This window comes from Dromiciops gliroides, chromosome 2 (assembly GCF_019393635.1).
Source record: "Dromiciops gliroides isolate mDroGli1 chromosome 2, mDroGli1.pri, whole genome shotgun sequence".
Taxonomy (NCBI): Eukaryota; Metazoa; Chordata; class Mammalia; order Microbiotheria; family Microbiotheriidae; genus Dromiciops; species Dromiciops gliroides.
The window spans coordinates 698,768,825-698,792,124 of record NC_057862.1 but is presented as its reverse complement, the minus strand read 5'-3'; the positions used below and the strand labels follow the sequence as shown (position 1 = coordinate 698,792,124).

Below are 23,300 nucleotides of genomic sequence, written 5' to 3'. Positions count from 1 at the left end.
TGCACAGAACCTACGGGCCAAAGGGGGAGGAGGAACAAGGACAAGCCACCACCACCCCCGCTACCCCTGGGGATGTGGGACGAGGGTCAGTGACAGCGCACAGTGCTGAGTGAGGCCTTGGGGCGAGGGCAAAGCTGACTTCCCAGAAGAGGCGGCCTTAAGGTGGGGGAAGTGAGCAGGCCCAGAGGGGCGAGGAGGGCATGCCTAGCTGTGGGAACTGCATGAGCAAAGGAGTGGTGGTGAGAACACAGGCTGTGTTGGGGTGCTCAGGTCCCAGAGAGAGGGTGTCAGGCCTGGAATGCCAGGCATAGGGGCTGGATACTCCTGGGGAGCAGGAGGGAGCTGCTGGGGGTCTGTGGGTGGAGACTGGCACAGTCCATTTATTAAGTGCTTACTACGTACCAAGCGCTAGGGATGCCAGGAAAGGCAAGACCTGCCCTGCCCTTAAGGAGCGCACAATCTGAGGGGGAGACAAGCTGTGAACAGAATCTCTCCAGGCTAAGTTGGGGTGGTCTCAGGGGCTGCTGACACAAGCAGCTGAGAGGGGTGCCGGGGAGGACACACCAGGAAAAGCTTGCCAAGGGTGGGCTTTGAGCCCGGGGCGGGGGGGGGGGGTGGCAAGAAGGAGGGAGAGAACACTCTGGAGGGTCCTGTGTGAGGAGCAGTGTGGGGCCGAAGTCAGGGGCGGGGGTGGGGGGGCAGGCCATGAACCTGGAGGTCATAGGGAGCCACTGGGGCAACATGGTAAGACCTGGGCTTTAGGAAAATCACATTAGTGGCTGAGTGGAAGATGGACTGGAGTGGGAGGAGACTGAGACAGGCAGACCCCCAGCAGCTATTGTAGCAGTCCTGACACGAGACAATGAGGACCTGTGCCAGGGGTGTTATAGGAGGGGAGGAGGGGTCCTGCCCCAGGGGGTGGCACTATCAGAGAGGAGGAGGAGGGGGCTTGGCCCAGGGGGTGGCACTGTCAGAGGGGAGGAGGAGGGGTCTTGGCCCAGGAGGTGGCACTGTCAGAGGGGAGGAGGGAGCATGCCCCGGGGGGCACTATCAGAGAAGAGGAGGGGGTCTGCCCCAGGGGTTGGCACTATCAGAGAGGAGGAGGGGGTCTGCCCCAGGGGGTGGCACTGTCAGAGGGGAGGAGGGGGTGGATCAGAGAAGGTGGAGGTGACAGACCCGGGACACAGTTCGGGTCTGTGTCAGAGCCCCAGCCTAGACCTAGGGGCTGAAGTGCCTTCGGGGCACCCAGTGAAGCCCCCTCCCCTTTGCTCCAGCCTCAGAAGCCAAGTGGAAGATGCTCTTCAAGGTACCCAGCTCCCGACAGCCATGGACTTCAGGAGGTTTTCTCAGAACTATCAGCTCTCCAAGGCTTTTTCTATCCCCAATTTAAGCCCCTTCTCAGCCAAGGTGGAAGGGAACCTTCTGTTTGACCCCCACAACTACCTTCCTAAGGAGACCATGCTGAAGACCACCCTCTCCATCTTTGGCTTCCATCCCGCCGACCTCTTTGAGGTATGTCACACACAGCTCCGCCCCAGCCCCCAGGAGAGAGGGAAGGACCCACCAGGGGAGGGGGAAGAGCCCCCCAGAGGAGGGGAGAGGGGCCCCTTCTCCCTCCTGTTGGGACCGGCCAAGCCACGCCCCCTTCCTAAGTGGGCCCTCGGAGGGCTAAGGAGGCATCTCCCTGCCCCGGGGAGTTAGCTGGGGGGGGGGCGGCTGTGAGGCACCCATCTTGTGGGGGTCTAGGGGAGAGGGGCCACGCTGACGGTCTCTTCTCTCCTCAGATCGGCTTGGAGGGGAAGGGCTATGAGCCGGCCTTAGAGGCCCTCTTTGGAAAGCAGGGCTTCTTCCCAGACAGCGCCAGCAAGGCCTTGTACTGGGTGGATGGTCGAGTTCCTGCCCCCGTCTCCAAGGTCTTAGTGGACCACTTTGGCTACACCAAGGAAGAGAAGAGGGACCAGGTACTCAGGCCGCTGACCTGCCTCAGGAGCACAGCAGAACCCATGCCTAAGTCTTCTGGTCATGGATAGTTCTCTCTGAAGTGATGCAATGGCATTTTCTTCCCTAATTCCCATTTGGTTTAAGGCTAGGGCCCCCTGGCCCAGAGGCTTCTGGGAAAAGGAAAACAGTCCCTGGGACACCCAGGAAGCTCCTCACCATGGGGGGCGGGGGGGGCAGTGATACAAGTCAGCCTGGACTTCTACTGTTCTATACCACGGGTGGGATGCTGGAGCTGGACCACAGAGCGCTCGGGGCCTGGCTGGGAATCCTCTGCAGCTCACCCAACCTGTGCCATCCAGGGAGGGCACCTGTCCCCCTCTGGGGTAGCTCAGTCAGGGAGCTTTTCCTTTAGAGAGCCCTCCAGACTCAGGCTTCCTCTGGGCCTCCTCCCCTCCTCCGGGGGCCAGCCCTTGGGCTCCTATTTCCCCTGAGGCCCCCCCATAGGTTCTGGGACCCCGGCCTCCACGCCCCCAGCTCTGACAATTGTCTAGTTGTGCAGTTTAATGGACAGTGGTGTCCGTCACTGGACTGTGACCAACGGTCATCGGCCCCTTCTTTCTCCTCAATCTGCAGGACATGGTGAACGGGCTTATGCTCAGTTTCCAGAAGCTCATCAAGGACTTGGGGTCCAGGGAGGCCCCTGAGGCCCAGGCCTATCTGCGCATTCTGGGTGAGGAGCTGGGCTACGTCAGACTAGAGGACCTCAGGGTCCTGGGCATGATGCTGCTGAGGACAGTGAAGTCCCTGCGGGGCCTTCCTCAGACGGTGAGTGCCTGGGCCCAGCTGGCCCGCTGCTCTGACCACTGACAGTGGGGGGAAGGGTGCAGAAGCTCTCTTCACTGAGCCTGTCCTGAGCCAAAGGATGCCATACACCAGATCCCCAGTGCCCTGAGCAGTGTCAGGGAGACTCCGGGGCAGATGGGGTCACTCAGTCTCCTTGCCCTAAGCTTCTGGACACTCGTCACAGGCGGGAGCAGGGGCCTCCTGGTCCCTTGTGGTCCACCCCACTTACTCAGCTTCTTGGTGTCCCCCCAGATTACAGAGGCCCTCACCAAGGGCTCCTCGAGCGACCTCTTTGTTCACTATATCTTCATGGACAACACCATTGAACTGCCCACGGGAGTTGGGCTGCCTCTCCAGCTGTCCACGTCTGGCCTGGTCACCCCTGGACTCAAGGCCGGGATGAAGCTCCATGTGGCTAATGTGAGTGCCGGGGGGAGGCGTGGGCATCCTCCATAGGAGAGAGAAGGCGTGGCTCACTGTCCATGTGGCTGAGGGTGGCCAGACACTGTGCTCCACAGCTCCTTGTGGGCAGCAGAGGGTCAACCCGGGAGGGACCTCCCCTTCTTGAAGAAGCTCTCTCGAGCTGGGACTGACCCTGAGGCCCACAGGGTGGGAGGTCAGGCTTGGGGGGAGGGGGAAAGTTCCTTGTGATCCAGCTGGGGAAGCTTTGGGCTCCAAGATCCTCCCTCAGCTTAGCTTTGGGGCAGGGACCCAGGCTACGCCTCAGTTTCTCTTTCAGGAAGTGTCATAGACTCAGAATCCTGGAGGGTCTCCCCCCAAGTCCTCCTCCCGCATGGGCCCCAGAGGTCTCCATTCTTGGAAGAGGCCACAGATGGTCCGGCCTGGGATTGACCCCGCTCCCCTCCACTCTCTCTCCCCCAGATGCAGGCAGAGCTAGTGGCCAAACCCTCCTTGTCTGTGGAGTTTGCCACCCACCTAGGGGTCACTGTCCCAGACTTTGCCTGGAGTGGCGTCCAGATGAATTCCAACCTCTACCACGAGTCTGGCGTGGAGGCCCGGCTGGCTCTGACCAAGGGCCGACTGAAGTTGGCCATCCCTGCTCCCAAGGGCCCAGTCAAGCTCTTCAAAGCCAGGTACTGTCCATGGTGGGCTGCAGCACCCTGGGCTGGGCTGCTCTTGGCAGATGCATGGGGAGACTCCGGGTGGCCCTGGGGAGAGCTAGGGGGCTCCTCCGTTGCCCATCTGCCCTGCCCCCCCCTGCAGGGAGGGAGGGAGGGAGGGGCCAGGTCTGCCCGCTGGGGGTGTGGGAGCAGCCCCTGGAGCATCCCCGGGCATCAGGGAGCAAGAGGACCGAGGCCTTGGGTGCCAGGCCTGGGGCTGACCGGTCCTGCCCTTCTTGCAGTAACACCCTCCACCTAGTCTCTACCACCGCGTACTCCAAGGTGATCCCGCCCTTGATCGAGAACAGGAAGGCCTGGTCAGACTGCAAGCCGCTCTTCAGGGGCCTCAATTACTGCTCCACCCTGACTTACTCCAACGCCAGCTCCACTGAGGCCGCCCCCTACTACCCACTCACCGGGGACACCAGGTGCTGCCCCGGGGATCCCCCGGGGTTTCTGGGCCTTCGAGATGAGGCTGATCCAGGCCTGATGGGGGGTCAGGGTGGCGAAGGTGGGGCGGGGCAGCCAACCCCTGGGCCTGTTGTGTCCTAAGGGGCTTCTCTCTTAGCCTGCCCTCCTCCCTTCCTCAGGTTTGAACTGGAGCTCCAACCTACTGGGGAAGTAGAGGAATACACTGCCAGCGTGCACTACGAGCTTCAGGGGGATGGCAGGGACTCGGTGGATCAGCTGCGCTTCTCTGTCCAGGCAGGTAAGTGCCTCCCTTCAGGCTGGGCGCACGTGTGACCGGGAGCGGGCCTATGTGTGTAGCTGTGAGTGTGCATGTGCGTGGGTGTACATGCATGCACCGCATGAATGAGCACACGTGTGCATGTTCATGTGTGTTCCCTCCAGGGCCCCCCCAAACAGAGCAGGGACCATGTATGATCCAGAGATTGTGGCCCAGCACAGAGGGTGGAGGAAGAGAAGGGGACCAGGGACCCTGGGTCCACAGAGAGAAGTAGACACAGGGGCAGGGGCAGAGACAGGAGGGGGCCCTGCTGGGGCGGCAGAGGGACTCTGGAGCCCTCTGGGCTCAGGAATGCAGGTGCGGCTCCCTGGGGCCGGCAGGTGGGCCAGGGCCGGGGATGCCGCAGTGAGGAGGGGGTACCCTTTCAGCACCAACACCCAGCGAGGCCACGCTGACCTTCAAATACCACCGAAGCCGTATGGACTTGACCAGCGAACTCCAGGTGCCAGACTTGGGAGTGGACCTTGGTACCAGCCTGAGAATCCGTGACCAGTCAGACGAGGAGAATGCGTTCTACAGCCTCACCTTGGACGTTCAGAACAGGAAGACCACAGAAGTGACCCTTACCGGCCACATCAGGTAATCCTGAGGCTCGGGAGCAACGACCGATCCCCTCTGCCCCTGCCAGGGCACCATGTCCAAATCTAGCCACGGACTCTTGCTGTTTGCCTCAGTTTCCTCAACACATGGTCGTGAGGATGAGATGAGTGCCTAGTAGACAGCGACCGTTCCTCCCACCCCGGCCTCTGCACAGCTCTGGAGCGAGCTCTGGCCGGGCCCCTGAGAGCCCTTGTAGACGCAGCAGGGCCTGCTTTCTGGGCCCCTCCCCTTGCCCAGGTGCTTGCATCAGGCGGCTGTAGCAGTTGGTGGCTTCTGCTGAGGTGTGGTTCTTCTCAGGTGTGACCGCAAGGAGCAGGGCACGATGGGCGTCGTGCTCTCGGTGCCCTTCCTGCAGGCTGAGGCCAGGAGTGAGACCTTCATCCACCGCTCAGCCAAGAAACTTCTGCTTCAGATGGACAGCTCAGCGACCGCCCACGGCATGACGGTGTCCAAGAGGATGGCGTGGCGCCATGGTAGGGCCGCTGCGGGGCGGGGCTTTCCTCTCCCCGGGCACTGCCAGGGAATGCGCCAACTAACTCTGCTGCATTTTCAGATGACAAGAAGCTTGAGTTTGAGTGGAACATGGGCACCAACACGGAGACCAGGAAGCTGACATCCAGACTCCTCGCGGAGGCCTCCCGTTATGGAGGGAGCTTGCACCAGTACTCACAGGACTGGCTGGACCGCAAGGTCGCCCACACAGACATGACAGTCCGCCACATGGGCTCCAAATTAATAGCGGTCAGTACCAGCCGGAGGGTGGTCAGGCTGCCTCCCTGCGGTGGCGAGGGCGCACAGATGCGTCTGGCGGGGGCTGGCTCTCGGGGCCTCGGTGGCCGGGGGAGGCTTCCTAGAAAAGGGTGGACCGGCAGACCTTCCTCGTTGGAGCTGCTGACCTTGTCCTGATGCCCACCTTCCGTGTTGGCCATCCCTGGCCCTGGCTCCGCTTGTTGGCCTCTGATCAGGCAAATCACATTGATTCCCCTGGGCCCAGGGCTGCCTCATGCTGAGGGTGCTGTGGGCTCATTCTGGGGCACAGCCTCCCCTTCCTCTGCCACTCTTGTCTGCTCCACACCCTCCCCAGACCCTCCACTATGTCCCAGGCCTCTCCTCTGATCTTCCCTGCAAATCTAGCCCCCTGCCCTGAGACCCTCCTCCCCCTCCTCTAGGCGACCAACACGTGGCTTCAGAAGGCATCCCAGGGGCTTCTTTACACCGAGACCCTGCAGAGGAAGCTCCGAGACCTCCAGGAATGGGAAATCCCAGAACTCCAGTTCCCTGAGCACCTGTTCCTGAAAAGGTAAAGGAGGAAGAAAGGGGTCTGCTGAGCTACGGGCGACGGGCCCCACAGCTGCTGCCCCCCCCCCGCATTGGGCAGGCATTGGCAGCTCTAGAGGAAGGTGGAAAGAGGGAGGACATGGACTTTTCTTCCCAATCTACAGGTGAGGAAAGTTAGGTCTAGAAAAGTTCCCAGACTGACCTAGAGCCACATCATTAGTTAGCTTGGTTAGCTAGTTTGTTGGTTGGGTAGTTAGCTAGCTAGTTAGCTTAGTTATCCAGTTAGTTAGCTGGTTAGTTAGTGGCAAAGCGAGCCCTAGAGCCCAGACCCTTGGTACCGAGCCCTTCCCACGCAGCCTCTGCTCACCTCCTCCTCCCTTGGTTGGTTACAGTGACGGCCGGGTCAGGTACACACTGAACAAGAATCACGTGGAGCTGGAGATTCCTTTGCTTTTCGGTGGGAAGTCCCTGGAGCAGCTTCAGCTGGGCCGGGTGATCCGGACACCAGCTCTGGATCTCCAGGCCATCGGGCTGCAGTGGCCCGCACGAGAGTTCCACCTCCCGCCACTGGCCATCCCCAGGTCCTACCCCCTGCAGGTGCCCCTCCTCGGAGTCCTTGAGCTCTCCACCAACGTCTACAGCAACCTCTACAACTGGTCGGCTTCCTACACCGGCGGAAACACCACTGCCGCCACGGCTGAGCACGTCAGCTTCCAGTCCCGCTACCACATGAAAGCCGACTCGGCCCTCGACCTTTTCTCCTATAGCCTGCAAGGTGAGCTGGTGCCCCACCCGCTGGAGGTCATCTTACCTGAGCCGCTGGGAATCTGCCACCGTGCCCTTTCCCTGGGTGATTAGGTGTGGCTTCTGGAGTGGGGAGGGCCAGGTGCCTCTGCCTTCTGCCTGGGCCCTGACATGGGACTGAGGGTACGAGTCCTGGAGAGGCCTCCAAGGCCCCTCTCGACCCCTCTGGGACTTGGTTGGTCTGTGCTCCTTGAGAGGGGCCCCCCTAGCTGAGCAGAACCCGCCAGAGCTTGTGCCACCACTCCCTTGCTCAGCCAATCAGCAGGCATTTATTGTACATGCCTGAGTGCCAATCTTGTGCCAGCCTCAGGGGCTATACATTCAGAGGAGGAAACGGTCCTCGTTGGCAGAGGGTTTCCCTTCCGAGGCGGGGTAGCCGAGGAGCTAGACAGTGGTCATGTGGTGGGCTGGGGCCAAGACGAGGGTCCCCACCTCCCTCCCAGTGCACACAGCACAGGGGCTTTGTCCTGGCTGGGCTTTCAAAGTCCAAACAGCTTTTGAGGGTGTTGTCTCTGGGCACTTGTGCTGAGCGCGCCAGAGCTTGCTAACAGACTCACCTTACAATCCCATCTTACTGGGACGCTTTGACAAAGATTTCTGTCGGACCAGATTGTTTGTCATTGCTGTTTTACTCGTTTTGGTCCCATCGGACTCTTCACAACTTCCTTTGGGGTTTTCTTGTCAAAAGTACTGGAGTGGCTTGCTATTTCCTTCTCCAGCTCATTTTACAGATGAGAAAACTGAAGCAGACAGGGTCAAGTGACTGGCCCAGGGTCACCCAGCTAGTAAGTGTCTGAGGCCAGATTGGAACTCAGGTCTTCCTGATTCTAGGCCCAGTGCTCTATCCACTGCAGCACCACCTAGCTTCCCTGGATCAGTTCGTAATTACTTTATTTAACCAGTATCATTTCTTTTTTGTCTTAGGATCTGGGGAAACAACTTATGACCATAGGAATACATTTACTTTATCCTGTGATGGATCTCTGCACCACAAGTTTCTGGATTCAAATATCAAGCTCAGCCACGTAGAAAAATTTGGAAATAATCCGGCTTCCAAAGGTTTCCTAACATTTGATGCTTCCAGTGACTTGGGGCCACAGGTGGCCTTTTCAGTCCACATAGATTCAAAGAAGAAGTTGCATTTGTACGTCAAAGAGATCAAAGCAGACGGTCAGCTCACAGCTCTTTCCTTCTACACTAAGAGCACATATGCCCTGTCCTACCAGAGAGATGTCAGCACAGGCCACATCACTGGAGAGTCCAATCTGAGGTTGGACTCCTCCGTCTTCCAGGCCACCAACCAGGTGACGGGCAGGTATGGGGACGGAAGTCTCTCTGTCACCTCTGCCTCCAGCCTACAAGACGGCACTGTAAAAAACACCGCTTCCTTGACGTACGAAAATAGCCAACTGACTCTGAAATCAGACACCACCGGAAAGTACTCTGACCTTGCAGCTGCCCACAAGCTGGACCTGACTTTGGCGCGGCAGAGCGCTCTGCTCCGATCAGAGTACCGGGTTGATTTCCAGACCCTGAAGGTCTTCACCCTGCTCTCAGGCTCCCTCAGTTCCCGTGGCCTAGAATTAAATGCTGATCTCCTGGGCACAGATCAAAGTAGCAGCGGAGCCCACAAAGCGACTCTAAGGATTGGGCAGGATGGCGTGTCAACCAGTGCTACCACCAATCTGAAGGTCCTTCCACTGATGCTCGAGAGTGAGTTTAATGCTGCCCTGGGACCTCTGGGAGCCTCCTTGAAAGCGATGACTAACGCACGCTACCGGGAACACAGTGCAAAGTGCTCTCTGGACGGGAAGATGGCCCTCACAGAGGTAGCCCTGGGAAGTGTGTACCAGGCCACGTTTCTGGGCATGGACAGCAAAAACATCTTCAACTTCAGGCTTAACAAAGAGGGGCTGATGTTGTCCAATGACATGATGGGCTCCTATAAGGAGACCAAGCTGGAGCACGTTAATAGCCTGGCCATTGCCGGGTGGACCTTGGACTTCACCTCAAAGATGGATAACTTGTTGAGCCCGGGCAAACTCTATCAGCACAGTTTTAATCTCCAGCTTCAGCCTTATTTCCTCACAGCTACCCTGAACAACAACCTCAAGTATAATGCCCTGGATCTCGCCAACACGGGCAAGTTGAGGCTAGAACCACTAAAGCTAAGTCTGGGGGGTAACGTGAAGGGCACCTTTGGCAATGAGGAAATCAAACACATCTACACCCTGACGTATGCTGACTTGTCCGCGAGTTACAAAACGGACACCCTGGGCAAGGTGCGGGGCGCAGAGCTGACTCACCGGGTCAGCGCCAACCTCGCCGGGCTGGCTTCTTCCATCAACGTCCACACCACCTACAACTCAGAGTCCCTGCATTTCAGCAACGTCTTCCACACCATGATGGAGCCATTCAAGCTGGCCATGGATGTGCACACCACAGGCAATGGGCGCCTGATCCTGGGTGGAGAGCACACGGGTCAGCTCTACAGCAAATTCCTGCTGAAAGCAGAGCCTCTGGCCCTCACCTTCTCCCATGATTACAAAGCATCATCAGGCCACCAGCTCCGCTCCCGGAGGAGCATCGAGACCATGCTGGATCACCAGGTCAGCGCCCTGGTCACTCCGGCTGAGCAGTCCAGCACCTGGAAGATCAAGGCCCTGGCCAACAAAAATGTGTATAACCATGAGCTCCAGACCTACAACACCAAGGACAGAGTGGGCATGGAGCTCAGGGCAGGGGCTGTTGCTGACCTCGCTGTGCTTGACTCACCCATGGAGCTGCCATATTTGTTCAACGAGCCCATTAATGTCATCGATGCGTTTGACCTGAGGGCTGGCGTTGGCAAGCCTCAGGAATTCAGTCTCACTGGTACCATCAGGTATGATAAGAACCTGGACATTCATGTGATCAACCTTCCGTTCTTGGAGAGCCTGCCTGCTTATTTTGAGAAGGTGCGAGGAGCCATCCTAGCCACCCTCCAGAGCCTCCAGCAGTACCTGAAAAGCATCAACATTGACCACTACGTGAAGCACTACCGAGCGGCCTTAGACAAGCTCCCACAGCTGGCTAATGACTTTCTCCGAAACTTTAATTTTGAAGGACATGTTATAAATGCAAAAGAGAAACTAATCGCTTTTATGGAAAATTATAAGATAACAGTCGATGATCTGCAAATTTCCTTAGATAATGCCAAAATCAGGCTCAATGAAATCACATCTCAGTCTCACACTTACTTGATACAATTTGATCAGTATATTCAAGATAATTATGACCTACATAAATTAAAAGAATTTATTGTAGAACTAATCGATGCAAAAGTGAAAGAATTAAAGGTTTTGGAGGACAAGTATCAAATCTGTTCTCGTGTGATGATATTAATCCAAAGTGTGTATGAATTTGTTGAAAAAATCAATGTAAATAAAGTCCATGCCATAGTCTGGACTCGAGCTCAAGTCCTTGAGAAGCTGCAGCAGCTAAAACAGCAGCTTCAGAATTTTGATTTCCAGGCCTGGGCTGATTGGCTCAAAGGGCAAGTAGAGACCATTGATGTCAGAGTGTACATGGAGTTCCTGAGAACGTCACTGCCAATCCAAGAACTAAACAGGGTTATTGAGTATATCAAAGAGATTGTCATGAATCTGTTAGAAGATTATGAGGTGACTGAAAAGATCAATGCTTTTAGAGCTAAAATCCATGGGCTGGCTCGCAAGCATGAGCTACACAAACGTGCCCAGGTCCTAATGGATAAGTTAGTCCAATTAGCCAACCAATACAAGCTGAAAGAAACCACTCAGAAACTGACCAACGCCCTGAAAAAAGTCGACATCAAAGCCTACTTTGAGAAACTGCAGACTCTGGTTGATAAGGCTGTCAAGAAAGCACAGATGGTGAAATTTGAGCAACTGATTGTTGAAGTGAACAAATTCCTCGACCTCTTGGTACAGACCCTGCGGTCTTTTGACTACAACCAGTTTGTGGATGAAGCCAACAAGATAATCCATGAGCTGATCCAGAAAATCAACAAGGAGATCCGGGCTCTGGAGCTTCCACAGAAAATCGAGGCTGCCAAATTGTATGCAGCAGAGGTCAGAGCCACCCTCTCAGACTACCTGGAGAAGATCAAAGACACACGGCTCACAGTGATCTCCGACTGGCTCTGGGATGTTCTGAGCTCCACTTCTGGAGCTGACATCAAAGGGAGGCTTCAGGAAATCCTTGAAGACACACGAGACCGACTCTACAAACTGGACATTCAGAAGGAAATCCAACAACGCCTGCAAACCCTCAGCCAGGTTTACAGCACCCTCGTCACCTACGTCGTGGACTGGTGGATGCTGGCTGCCAAGGAGCTAACCGACTTTGCTGAGCAGTACCACATCAAAGATTGGGCCGAGAATGTGAAAAGCCTGGTAGAGCGAGGCTTCACTGTCCCTGAGATCAGAACGGCCCTCGGCACACTGCCTGCCTTCGAGGTGAGCCTGAGAGCTCTCCAAGAAGCCACCTTCCAGACTCCCGATTTCATCGTCCCCCTGACAGACTTACGCATCCCTTCTGTTCAGATCAACATGAAGAAATTGAAAGACATCAGGGTTCCATCACGCTTTACCACTCCAGAATTTTCCATCCTCAACACCTTTGTGGTTCCGTCCTTTACAATTGACCTCATAGAAATCAAACTCAGGATCATTAGGACCATTGACCAGATGCTGTCCAGCGAATTCCGGTGGCCCCTGCCAGAAATCTCTCTACAGGATTTGAAGGTGAAAGACACACTTCTTGCCGCACTCACCCTACCAGACTTCCATCTCCCAGAGGTGACCATCCCAGAAATTGTGATTCCAAAGCTAAGCCTAAATGAATTTCAGGTTCCTGATATTCAGATCCCAGAATTTCAACTTCCCCATATCCCCCACACAGTCACAATCCCAACCTTTGGCAAAATGTCTGCTGCTTTGAAAATCACATCTCCTTTTTTCACCCTGGTTGCCAGTGGGGGCATTGAGAACACAACAACCTCAGCAAGGAGCCCGGAGATTGTGGCCTCCATGACTGCTGAAGGACAATCCACAACGGACCTCCTGGATTTCACTCTTCAAGCTGATGCACACCTCTCGGCCCCTGAAATGGAAAGGCTGGTTTTGAAGGAGTCTCTAAAGTTATCCAGCAAATACCTGAAGGCAGAGCATGACAGCGAGATGCTGTTTTTGGCAACCTCCATCCTTGGCAAGGCGAACACTCTGGCCGGGATCTACACAGACAAGAATACCCTGGAGCTGGGCAACAGCTTGTCCCTCAAGCTACAGAAGCAAGTGACCTTTGAGAGTAACACAAAATATTCTCACAAACTGAACCTTCCTCAAGCAGACTTCTCAAGCCAGATGGACCTGCGCCATGAGCTGGGGACGCTGCTGGAAGCAGGGCATGTAGCAGTGACTTCCACGGGAGTGGGGTCATGGAAATGGGCCTGCCCCCACTTCTCAGATGAGGGGATGCACGAGTCCATCCTCAGGTTCACTGTGGAAGGGCCACTGGCTTCACTGGACGTGTCCAATAAGATCAACAGCAAACATGTAAAAGTGACCCAAAAACTGGCCTCGGAATCTGGCTTTCTCAATTTCGCCAAATTTGAAATCCAGTCTGAAGTGGAGTCCCAGCACATGGGCCATAGTGTGCTCACTGCTCGAGGCTCAGGGCTGCTGGGAGAGATGAAGGGAGAGCTCATGGGCACCCACGAGGCTCGCTTGAATGGAAGAGTGACTGGGACCTTGAAGAACTCCCTGTCCCTTTTGGCTCAGCCTTTCGAGCTCGGTGCAGAAGTGAATAATGAAGGCAACGTGAAGGTGAGCTTTCCTTTGAAGCTGACTGGAAAGATAGATTTCCTCAACAACTATGCTCTGGCCCTGAGCTGTGACATCCAGCGCATCGGTTGGCAGTCGGGCGCCAGGTTCAATCAGTACAGATACAGCCAGAACTTCTCTGCAGGAAACAGTGAGAACAGCCTTGAAGCTCATCTGAGCATGAATGGGGAAGCCAACCTGGACTTCTTAAACATCCCGCTCACAGTTCCTGAAATGACTCTGCCTTATACCTCGCTCACAACTCCCCCCCTGAGAGACTTCTCCTTGTGGGAGAGGACGGGCTTGAAAGACTTCCTGAAGACCACCAAGCAATCCTTTGATCTGGATGTGAATGTTCAGTACAAGAAGAACAAGGACAGGTACACCATCCCGTTCCCCCTCGGAGCTATTTATGACGCCCTTAGTCCAAACGTGGGAGCTGTCCATCAGCACTTTGAGAAAGGCAGGGACAAGGCATTCGATTTCCTCACCAAGTCATATGATGAGGCAAAGGTCAGGTTTGAAAAGTACAAAGTGGAAGCCTCTCTGGACAAGCTCCCGAGGACCATGAGCATTCCAGACTACTCTATCCCAATGCTCAACATCTACGTCTCTCCGTTCAAAGCAGAGATGCCGGCATTTGGCTACTTGATGCCCAAGGAGATGAGCACCCCTGGCTTCACTGTCCCTGGCATTGGCTTCTCCTTGCCATCATACACCTTTGTCCTGCCATCCCTTGAATTTTCAGTCCTTCACGTGCCCAGGAGTCTCCAGAAGCTCACCCTCCCAGGCTTTGATATTCTTCGGCCATCAGACCACATCCCAATCCCAGCCATGGGCAACTTCACCTATGACTTTTCCTTCAAGTCAAGTGTCATCACACTGAACACCAATGTGGGCCTGTACAATCAGTCAGATATTGTGGCTCATTTCAGGTCATCCTCCTTCTCCGTCATTGATGCTTTACAGTATAAGTTGGATGGGACCACTAGTTTGACCAGAAAGAGGGGTCTGAAGCTCGCCACGGCTCTCTCCCTAAATAACAAATTTGTGGAAGGGAATCATGACAGCACCTTCAGCCTGACCAAGAGGAACATGGAGACCTCTGTGACCACCGTGGCCAAAGTGCAGTGCCCAGTGCTGAAAGCCAATCTCCAGCAGACGCTCACTGGGAACATGAAGCCAAAGCCCACCATCTCTTCCTCCATCAAGCTCAAGTATGACTTCACCTCTTCCCGGCTGCAGAGCAGCGCCAAAGGGGCCGTGGACCACAAGCTCACCTTAGAAAGCTTTACATCAGAAAGCCTCCCCCCTTACTTGTCCATTGAGACAGACACCAAAGGCAGTATCAGCGGCTCGGTCCTTTCCCAAAAGTATTCTGCGGCCATCTCCAGTGAGGCCAACTCCTACTTGGACATCAAGAGCACACGCTCTTCAGTGAAGCTCGAAGGGACATCCAAAGTGGACGGCATCTGGAACGTGGAGGCAAAGGAAAACTTTGCTGGGGAGGCTTCTGTTGGGCACATCTACACTGTCTGGGAACATAATGGGAAAAACTATTTACAGCTGGGGAGAGGGCTTTCCACCCATGGAGAGCAGAATTACCGGGTGACGTTAGAGCTGGCTCCTTGGACTGTGTCCAGCATGATTCAAGTTCATGCCAGCCAGCCCAGCACTCTCTTCAATAAGGCCTCTGTCGGCCAGGTGGTAAGCCTGACTGCCAGCCCCAAGGACCAGCGGGCCAGCTGGAAAGGAGAGGGCCACCTTGAGACCGTGTCCCTCACTCACAACATGCAGCTGCTTAATGACCCAGCTGAAATCCGCCTGGAGGCAGCCAGCTCTTTAGAAGGCTCCCTGTCCTTCCTCAAAGACACCCTCCTGCCCGTTTATGACACCAGTCTGTGGGACATCCTAAAGCTGGACGTGACCACCAGTGCTGACAGGAGACAGTCCCTCCACATTTCCAGCGCCCTTGTTTATACTAAGAGCCACACTGGCTACTGGTTTTCCATCCCTGTGAAAGAAATGGCCGATGAATTCATCATCTCTGGACCAGAATGGAAGCCTTGGGTCACTCTGTCCTCCAGCCCAGAGAGTGGTTCCATAAGATTAGCCAAGAAGACCAGCATGGCTCCCTTCACCCTCAGTTTACCATCGCTGCCCCAACTAAAATTCCCCAGAGTCGAAGTGTCCACAGAATACTCGACAGCAGAAGGGTCCGCACTCCCCTTCTTTGCGGTGACTGTGCCTGAGTTCCAGCTCACCCTGTCTCCCTTCACTCTTCCCAAAAAGCTGCCCCTCGCTGGGGCCATCTTTGATCTGAATGAGGCGGCTAACAAAATTGCAGACTTTGACCTGCCGAGCATCACTGTGTCTGAGCAGAACATCAGGGTCCCGACTCTGACTTTCTGGCTGCCCACCGGGATCTTTGTGCCTTCCTTCGGAGCACTGGCAGGAGACTTCCGAGTGGCATCCCCAATCTACAACACCACCTGGAGCTCCAACCTGAAGAGAAAAGAAGACCACGTGGAGATGACTCTCGAGGCCACGTGCAGCAGCACGGTGCAGCCCCTGGAGTATGACCTCAGCTGTAAGGACAAGCTTTACTCTCTCTCTCCTCTGAGCTAGGGGTCCCCATGGGGTGAGCCAGAAAGAAGCGTGCCCTCAAGTGGCAGCATCTCAGAATTAAAGAAAGTCCTTGCAAAAACCACTTGAAAAACTACATGGGCAAAAGAAACCTTTGGGACAGGTTAGGTTGGGAATAATAAACATCTCCTAGATGTTTATGTGAGTGTCTGTCTCCTACACTCTACCTGTACCTAGTTGCTGTGAAATGATAATCATTTTTGTTCATGATCCTAGGTTTATTGAAGGGAAAAGCAGAGCTAACTATGGAAGGACAACTTAGCTTCTTAAACAAACAGCAGCAGTCTGTGTGTCCCTGTTGGGAGAACCAGTGATAAGAAGCTGTCTCCTCCTCCCTCTGTAGGCACTTCCGAAAAGGCGCATTCGGGGATGTGGCGCCTCCTCAGAGGCAGAGAGTGTGGCAGCAGGCAACCCTGCAGGGCTTTTCCTGATAGAATTGAGTTGAGATAAACCATTTCCCAGGCCAGGCCTGGAAATATTCAAGTCATGGCTTTAAAACAACAACAACAACAACAATCTTTTCTTTTTCCAATTGTGCCAATTTTATTTCTCACCCATTGGAAATTCAGAAGGATGATGATAATTCTTGTATGCATAGCTACCATGTAGATAGCGCTTTAAGGTTTGTAAAATTCTTTAAATAGTTTTCCATTTGGTCACCCCGGGAAGGAGGTAATTGTCCTAATCTTACAGATGAGGAAACAAGCAGACAAGGGTCTCACAGCCAGCAAGTATATGAGGCTGTATTTGAACTCAGGTCTTTCTGGCTCCAGGCCAGCTGTTGGGGCCATGGGGTGCCCCCAGCTGAATTCTTATCTGTTGGGTCTGTGCACATCTGGGGAGCTCCCTTGCTAATCTGGTAACCCGCACGATCTCTCTCCCACAGATGGGGCCACATATACCTTTGAAGATGGTGTCTTGGTGGGGAAGAAGGGCACGTTCTCCCACAGGGAACTAAGTGCTGAATATAAAGGAAATGTCAGGGTTCGAGGCCTTGAGTAAGTATGGCCTCTTGTGGAGAACAGGGGGCTGGGGTTCAGTTGAGCAGATATTCAGAATGTCAATGCCTGGCATTTCCGGGGAGATCATCTGAGGGGGTGTGACCCCAGGCAGGGGCTGAAGAGCTGAGTCCTGGAGGAGCAGAGGGGAGTGGGCTGGGTCTCAACACTAGCAACGACTGAGGATGGGCCATTACTTTCCAGAATTTTGGAGGCAACCGTGATCCTCCAAGTCACCAGCCCCACGTTCACCAACGTCCTCATAAGCTGCCAGGTAGATGAAAGCAGCTCATCCCTGACAGTCTCCTCTCCAGCCATCGGCACCCTGGGCCTGGACATTCACGATAACCCCGTTGTTCTCCAGTGGAAGCTGTACTACCGTCCCAAGGTGAGGCTCCTGGGCTGCGCCTGCCCAGTTGGGGAGGGGGCACATGCCTCAGGGAGGTTCCACAGACCCCAGGGTCTGGGGGCCCAAGGGGACTGTTTTCTGGACACAGAGGCAGGTTGACTTATCGTGTCATCAGGAGTCACTGTGTTGTTGATGAAGCCAAGTGTGCCTTGGTTTCATGCTCTTCAGATGACACCCCTCCGGAAGGCTCCAAGCCTCAGTGCCCCACTCCCAAGAGTGGCAAACGGGGAATTGCCAGATTTCTGACCTGATGGGAAAGGAGGAGGTCACACCAGAGGTCATCTGGTTCAGCTCCTTCCTTCCCAATTTTACTTCTGAGAAAACCAAGGCCTGCCAGGAAAGTGGCTGAGGCCCCATAGCTAGCAAAGGAACAAGGCAGGATTCGAACCCACAGCCTCTGACTCACCCCAGGGCTTTTGCCATAAGACCCTCACTGTTTCCAAAGGGGGTCAGGAAGAATAGGCTGAAAGGAGGTCATGGGACCCATGGTCCCCAGGGGCTTTCTGAAGAGTGTCAGAGCCTGGGGGGCACAGCCGTTGCCCCTCCCTCTGTTTAGAAAAGCCCCAAGAGGGGCAGCTAGGTGGCTCAGTGCATAAACCACCGGCCCTGGATTCAGGAGGACCTGAGTTCAAATCCGGCCTCAGACACTTGACACTTACTAGTTGTGTGACCCTGGGCAAGTCACTTAACCCCCATTGCCCCGCAAAACAAACAAACAAACAAAAAAAGAAAAGTCCCAAGAGTCAGAAGTGGGCAGGGCCCTGCCCAGGCCGAAGATGGCTCCAGTGACCAAGGCTTCCTCACTGGTGCTAGTTCTCTATTCCACGCCCCTTTGGGGCCTTCACTTGGTCCCCTGCTGACATGTCTCCCAGCAACATAAAAGGGGTGCCCACCCTAACCTGTGACCATGGCAGGATAGAGAGTCAGGGGCCTTGGGGCAGCTAGGTGGCACAGTGGATAAAGCACCAGCCCTGGATTAAGGAGGACCTGAGTTCAAATCTGGCCTCAGACACTTGACACTTACTAGCTGTGTGACCCTGGGCAAGTCACTTAACCCCCATTGCCCTGCAAAAAAGAAAGAGAGAGAGAGAGAGAGAGAGAGAGAGAGAGAGAGAGAGAGAGAGAGAGAGAGAGAAAGAAAGAAACAAAACAAAACAAAACAAAAGAGAGTCAGAGGCCTGGGCTTCCCTCCCACCCTGGGGACGAACTGACCAAGGGGTCCTGGGAGAGTCATTTCCCCTCCTTTGTCCCAGGAGGCATTGGGTCAAATGAATGTGGGCATCTACTACCTCAACTGCATTTCTCTCCTTGTCTGCAAAGGAGGGTTTGGGGACGAGATTAGCTGCCAAATTTTCAGACCAGCTCTAAGCACCAAATCCATCCACCCAGCAGCATGCATTTATTATGCACCTATGATGTTCCTGGCCTGGGTCAGGCACCAGAGATACAAGGGCAGAAAAAGAAGCACTAGCTGCCCTTGGAGGGCTTCTTTCCCATGCAGGCCCCTGGGCCGACTCTGGAAGGGGGTGGGGATGAGGAGAGAGGGAATGACAGGCCCAGTGGGGGGGGGGGCTGGGGGGAGAGAGCCTGGGGTCTCATGTGTGAGGAAGCACAAGGCTGGAGTCCCAGGTTGTAGAGACGATGGAAATCCAATGTGCGAAGACTGGAACGAGAGGAAAGGTCAGAGCTTTCTGCATTTGCTTCAGGAGGTGAGAGGAAACCACTGAGGTCTATCCAATAGTGGTGGTGAAGTGGTCAGACTAGCACCTTAGGAAAATCCCTTTGGTAGCTGAATGGGGGATGGACTAGTAGGGGGAGACCTAAGGTAGGCAGACCTCCCCCCCCCACCAGCAGCTACTGCAACAGTCCAGGCGTGAGGTGATGATGAGGGTCTGCAGCAGGGGATGGCAGTGTCAGAGGAGAGGAGGGGGCCCCTCTGCATCAACAGTTTATGATTTCTAGATGAAGGGCCTGAGAGATGGTCATAAAGAAGAAGAATCAGGTACGTGGGAAGTGTTTGAACAAGAAATAGTGGTGCGGCCAGTGCCGGTGGAGGCTTAACTGCCAGAGCCTCTTTGGGACGTGCTAACAGGAAGCCTCCCTGTGCCCTCTTCTCTTTGCTTTAGGTCTCCCCTGAAAGGAAGCTGGACCTGGCAGGGCTCGAGCTGTCCCATCATGACCCTGACTTCCTTCATCTCACTGTGGACTGGAACGAGGAGACAGCATCCGAGCTGGGGCAGAGCCTCACAGCCGCCTTGCCCCAGGCAGCAGAGACGGTCTACGCCTACCTGGACAGATGCCACCGGGAGCAGACGGGCCTGGACATCAGCAGCACCTCCGCCAAGCTGAGGAGGCTCCTCGAGAAGCGAGTGGACGAAGCCTATCACGGGGTCCTGAACCAGATAGATGAGGCAGCTGTGCGGCTGCGCCGAGCAGCCAGGGAGACAGCCAGCACTTACCAAGAGTGGGAGGCCGGCGCCCAGCGCCTCTACCAGGCAGAACAGGCCAGCTTCCAGGATCTCAAGAACAAGGGCTTCGATGGGGCCTTGGGGGTGACACAGGACTATCGCAAGAAAGCCCTACTCCTGATGGACTCAGGCATTGAGCTTCTGAAGGTCAGCCGCTTCCAGCTGCCCGGACAGGCAGACGGGTTCACGGGCGACGAGCTCTGCTCCGCCGTCCTGCGTGAAGCCACCAAGGCCTTGTCCCGGGCTTATTCCAGAGTCCACCAAGCCTTAGAAGCTCTGCTCGCCTACGTCAAAGATCTGGATGAGAATGCCGCCTTCCCAGACCTCCGCCAGGGGCTCGCCCAGCTGGGAGAGGGGCTCAGGGGCTTTTCTGAGAACATCCAACGCAAATTGGACGGGCTTCAGGCAGCCCGATTTTCAGACATTCTGATTTCTCTGCAGTCATTGACTGGCCGTGTCTTCCAACAGGTAGAAGAAAGTCTTCAAGCCTTGAAGGAGAAGACATTTGTTTCCCTCAAAAATGAATTCCTGGACAAGGTCCGCCTCATTTCCGATCTCACCCCACAGGTATTTACCTACCTGAGAGAACATCTTAAGCACCTGCAGTCCTTTGTGCAGACCCAATTTCAGGAGATTTCTAGAAAACTAAGCCAGCTCCATGACTATGTCAAGACTCTTCGGGAAGAATATTTTGACCCAAACGTCATTGGCTGGACGGTGAAATACTATGAAATTGAAGACCGGTTCATCGACTTGGCCAGAAGAATCATTGACGCCCTAAAGGAATTCCAATCTCAAGCCTGCCAGGCCTTTCTCAGCTGGGCTTCCAGACTGACCGATGAAGTGGAAAGGCTCACAAGCACATTTGTCCAGGAGTGCCTCGACCTAGTTCTGGATGTTGATGGAAAAGGGAAGGAGAGGCTCCGTGAGATCTCTGTGACGGCCCAAGAAAGGATCAGCAATTGGGCAGCAGCAGCCAAGAGGAAGGCTGCCCAGCATCGCGAGCGGCTCCTAGCCCAGCTGCAAGGCGCCTCAGATGGGCTCTCTCGGGCTTTCCAGTGGGCCACCAATACCGCTGCGAGGCTCATCAGCCTCTCTGTACAAGGCTGCCAAGCTCTCCTCAAGTACGTGGCTGAGGCCCTGCACAGCCTGCAGGGGGTGACAGCCAGCAGCCTACACACCTACGTCCAGGCGCACCCAGGTCAGCTGCAGATCAAGGTGCCCTATCTTTTCCCCTAATTCACCCAAGAGCCCAAACTAAGGGCAATGCCCTTGGGGAAAACCAAGGGACACCCTCGAGACAGCTCAGAGCAGAAGGGAGACTTGGAGAGAGTCACTGAGCAGCCCCTCGCCAGCAGTCAACTCACTGGGCAGCTGAGGAAGCAAATGGAGGCCCGAGTCCCCCAAGTTCTTGAAGCGGATCCAAGGATGGCCCCACTCACCCTGGGAGAGCCGGGAGCCTGTGGACCTCCCCTCAGGAGGAACTCTCTCCACCCAAGGGCAGAAAATTTAAGGCTATGGAATTGGAACGGTTACAGGGGCTGGTGACCAGGGCGGCTGCACCTGTGGAACCATGGCTTGGTCAGGGGGAGGGGGAATGAAAATGATCATCTGAATTCTTTTACTAGACTTGGAAAATACAAATAAATGCCTTGTTTATTACACCTTCTTAAGCTGAGTGGTCAGTCTCTCCTAACCCGTGAGCTCTCTCCTGAGGAGGCAGATAGGAAACACGGACGGATGCATTTTCGGACCGAAGTTCCTCGAAAGAGCGATTGGCTGTGCATGGGATTGGCTACCGATCCTGTCTGTGGCCCCTGCCAGGCGGGGCTTTCCATAGTGTCAGGGGCAGCAGTGGGACAAGAAGGTGTGCTCTCCCCACATTGAAAGTGCAGGTCAAACTAGCACCAAATTCCCTTTCCTTTATCCCAAGCAATGAAGGAGGGGTCCCACTTCCTGCTTTCCTAGCTTCCTGTCATCTCCACATGAACAACCATCTTCCCCTCCTTGGTTAGAAGGTCCAGAAGAACAATTTCCTTTGGGGCTTCCTTCCCACTTTGAAGGATTATGTCACCATTGAGAGAAGTTACAGATTTCTAAGTTGCTCATCTCTTGGGAGTGGGTGAACCCTAGCGAGGGTATGGCTGGTGGATTGTTACAGCATCAGGTGTAGGCCAAGTTTGGAGTCTCCTTTCCCATACTCCTCTCATTCCTCCTGTCCAAGAGTGCTGTAGCCTTCTCTGAGAACGATTGCTTCTGTTTCTCTTTCAGCTAGCCTTTACTCAAATACTCTCCACCAGCTCTTCCTTTCTGGTTCCTGGGTCTCCTCACAGGAGTGGAGATTCCCCTTGCTAACTGTTTTCTCTGTTGCTTTCCTTTATGAATGGTGAAGACCCTTCCAGCACCATTTTCTAATCACAGATTTCTACCCACTAAATCTCACTAATGCCTGTAACAGTTGGAATGATGCCACCTGATGGAGACTTGCTGTAGCAAAGCTCCAACATGAGGAGAAGGCCTCTGAGGGCAAGGCCATGTGGCTTTTCCTTGGCGTCAGGAAGGAACGTTTGCTCACGGGTCCTGTCTATCATGGCTACCAGCCAATCAACTTGAGAGCCTCCCATTTCTGGGAGGAGGACACGAAGTAGGAAGCAGACGCTGGGGGAGGGGTGCTGTCTCTGTTGGTTCCTGACCTTGCCATGTTGAGTGGGATGATGGGGTCTCTTACAAATAATTAGATTTTTACCTTTCTCTCTGATCCTAATGCTCTGTAATAAATACTTATACACTTAAATACTCTTGCTAAAGCTTATAATTTATTGGCAACCACTCATTAGATTTTGGATAGTATGGCTAGAATTTTAGCCCCTCTACATGCCTATGACATCAAATCTATTTTCTTGCCTCTCTGATCCACACAATTAACTGCCCATATTTTGTGCTTTTTATATAGACATAATCCATAAGTCTTATCACTGACTCTCTTCTTAGATACCATCTCCTGAGAATTACAAGTCCTCTTTCCTTTGGTTGTGGGGCGGCTGGATGGCACAGTGGATAAAGTACCAGGCCTGAAGTCAGGAAGACTCATCTTCCTGAGATCAAATCTGTTCTCAGATGCTTACTAGCTGTGTGACCCTGGGCAAGTCACTTTACCCTGTTTGCCTCAGTTTCCTCATCTGTAAAATAAGCTGAAGCCCTCCCAGATCTTGGCCAAGAAAACCCCAAATGGGGTCACGAAGGGTCAGACACGACTGAAAATGACGGAACAACAACAAGGAATGAAAGCAGAATTAAGGCTGGGAGACCTCCCAGCACTGGGGTACGAAATGCTGAGGGCCTGTACCAGGTTGGGGGCTGTATCAGAGGAGAGAAGGGGGCATATTGGAGAGATGCCGCAGAGGTGAAATCAACAGGCCGTGGTACCGTATTGGATGAGAGGGTGAAAGAGAATGAGGAGGGGGTGGCTGGGTGGCGCAGTGGATAGAGCACCGGCCCTGGAGTCAGGAGGTCCTGAGTTCAAATCCGGCCTCAGACGCTTGACACTTACTAGCTGTGTGACCCTGGGCAAGTCACTTAACTCCAACTGCCCCCAAAACAA

At 54.6% G+C, this 23,300-nt stretch overlaps 1 protein-coding gene across 1 annotated transcript in view; it reads left to right on the top strand.

The window, feature by feature from the left end:
- The window catches only part of APOB (apolipoprotein B), a 34,412-nt gene extending 13,049 nt beyond the window's left edge, over nt 1-21,363 (top strand). The window contains exons 14-29 of the mRNA XM_043987136.1: nt 1,275-1,512; nt 1,785-1,961; nt 2,575-2,766; nt 3,037-3,204; nt 3,667-3,878; nt 4,148-4,333; nt 4,496-4,614; nt 5,022-5,232; nt 5,551-5,726; nt 5,807-5,994; nt 6,423-6,553; nt 6,924-7,306; nt 8,260-15,768; nt 16,711-16,822; nt 17,027-17,210; nt 19,358-21,363. Coding sequence (XP_043843071.1) covers nt 1,275-1,512; nt 1,785-1,961; nt 2,575-2,766; nt 3,037-3,204; nt 3,667-3,878; nt 4,148-4,333; nt 4,496-4,614; nt 5,022-5,232; nt 5,551-5,726; nt 5,807-5,994; nt 6,423-6,553; nt 6,924-7,306; nt 8,260-15,768; nt 16,711-16,822; nt 17,027-17,210; nt 19,358-20,938 — 11,767 coding nt within the window. The 3' untranslated portion in view covers nt 20,939-21,363. The remainder of the gene's footprint in view (nt 1-1,274; nt 1,513-1,784; nt 1,962-2,574; nt 2,767-3,036; nt 3,205-3,666; nt 3,879-4,147; nt 4,334-4,495; nt 4,615-5,021; nt 5,233-5,550; nt 5,727-5,806; nt 5,995-6,422; nt 6,554-6,923; nt 7,307-8,259; nt 15,769-16,710; nt 16,823-17,026; nt 17,211-19,357) is intronic.
- Nucleotides 21,364-23,300: the final 1,937 nt, after the last annotated feature.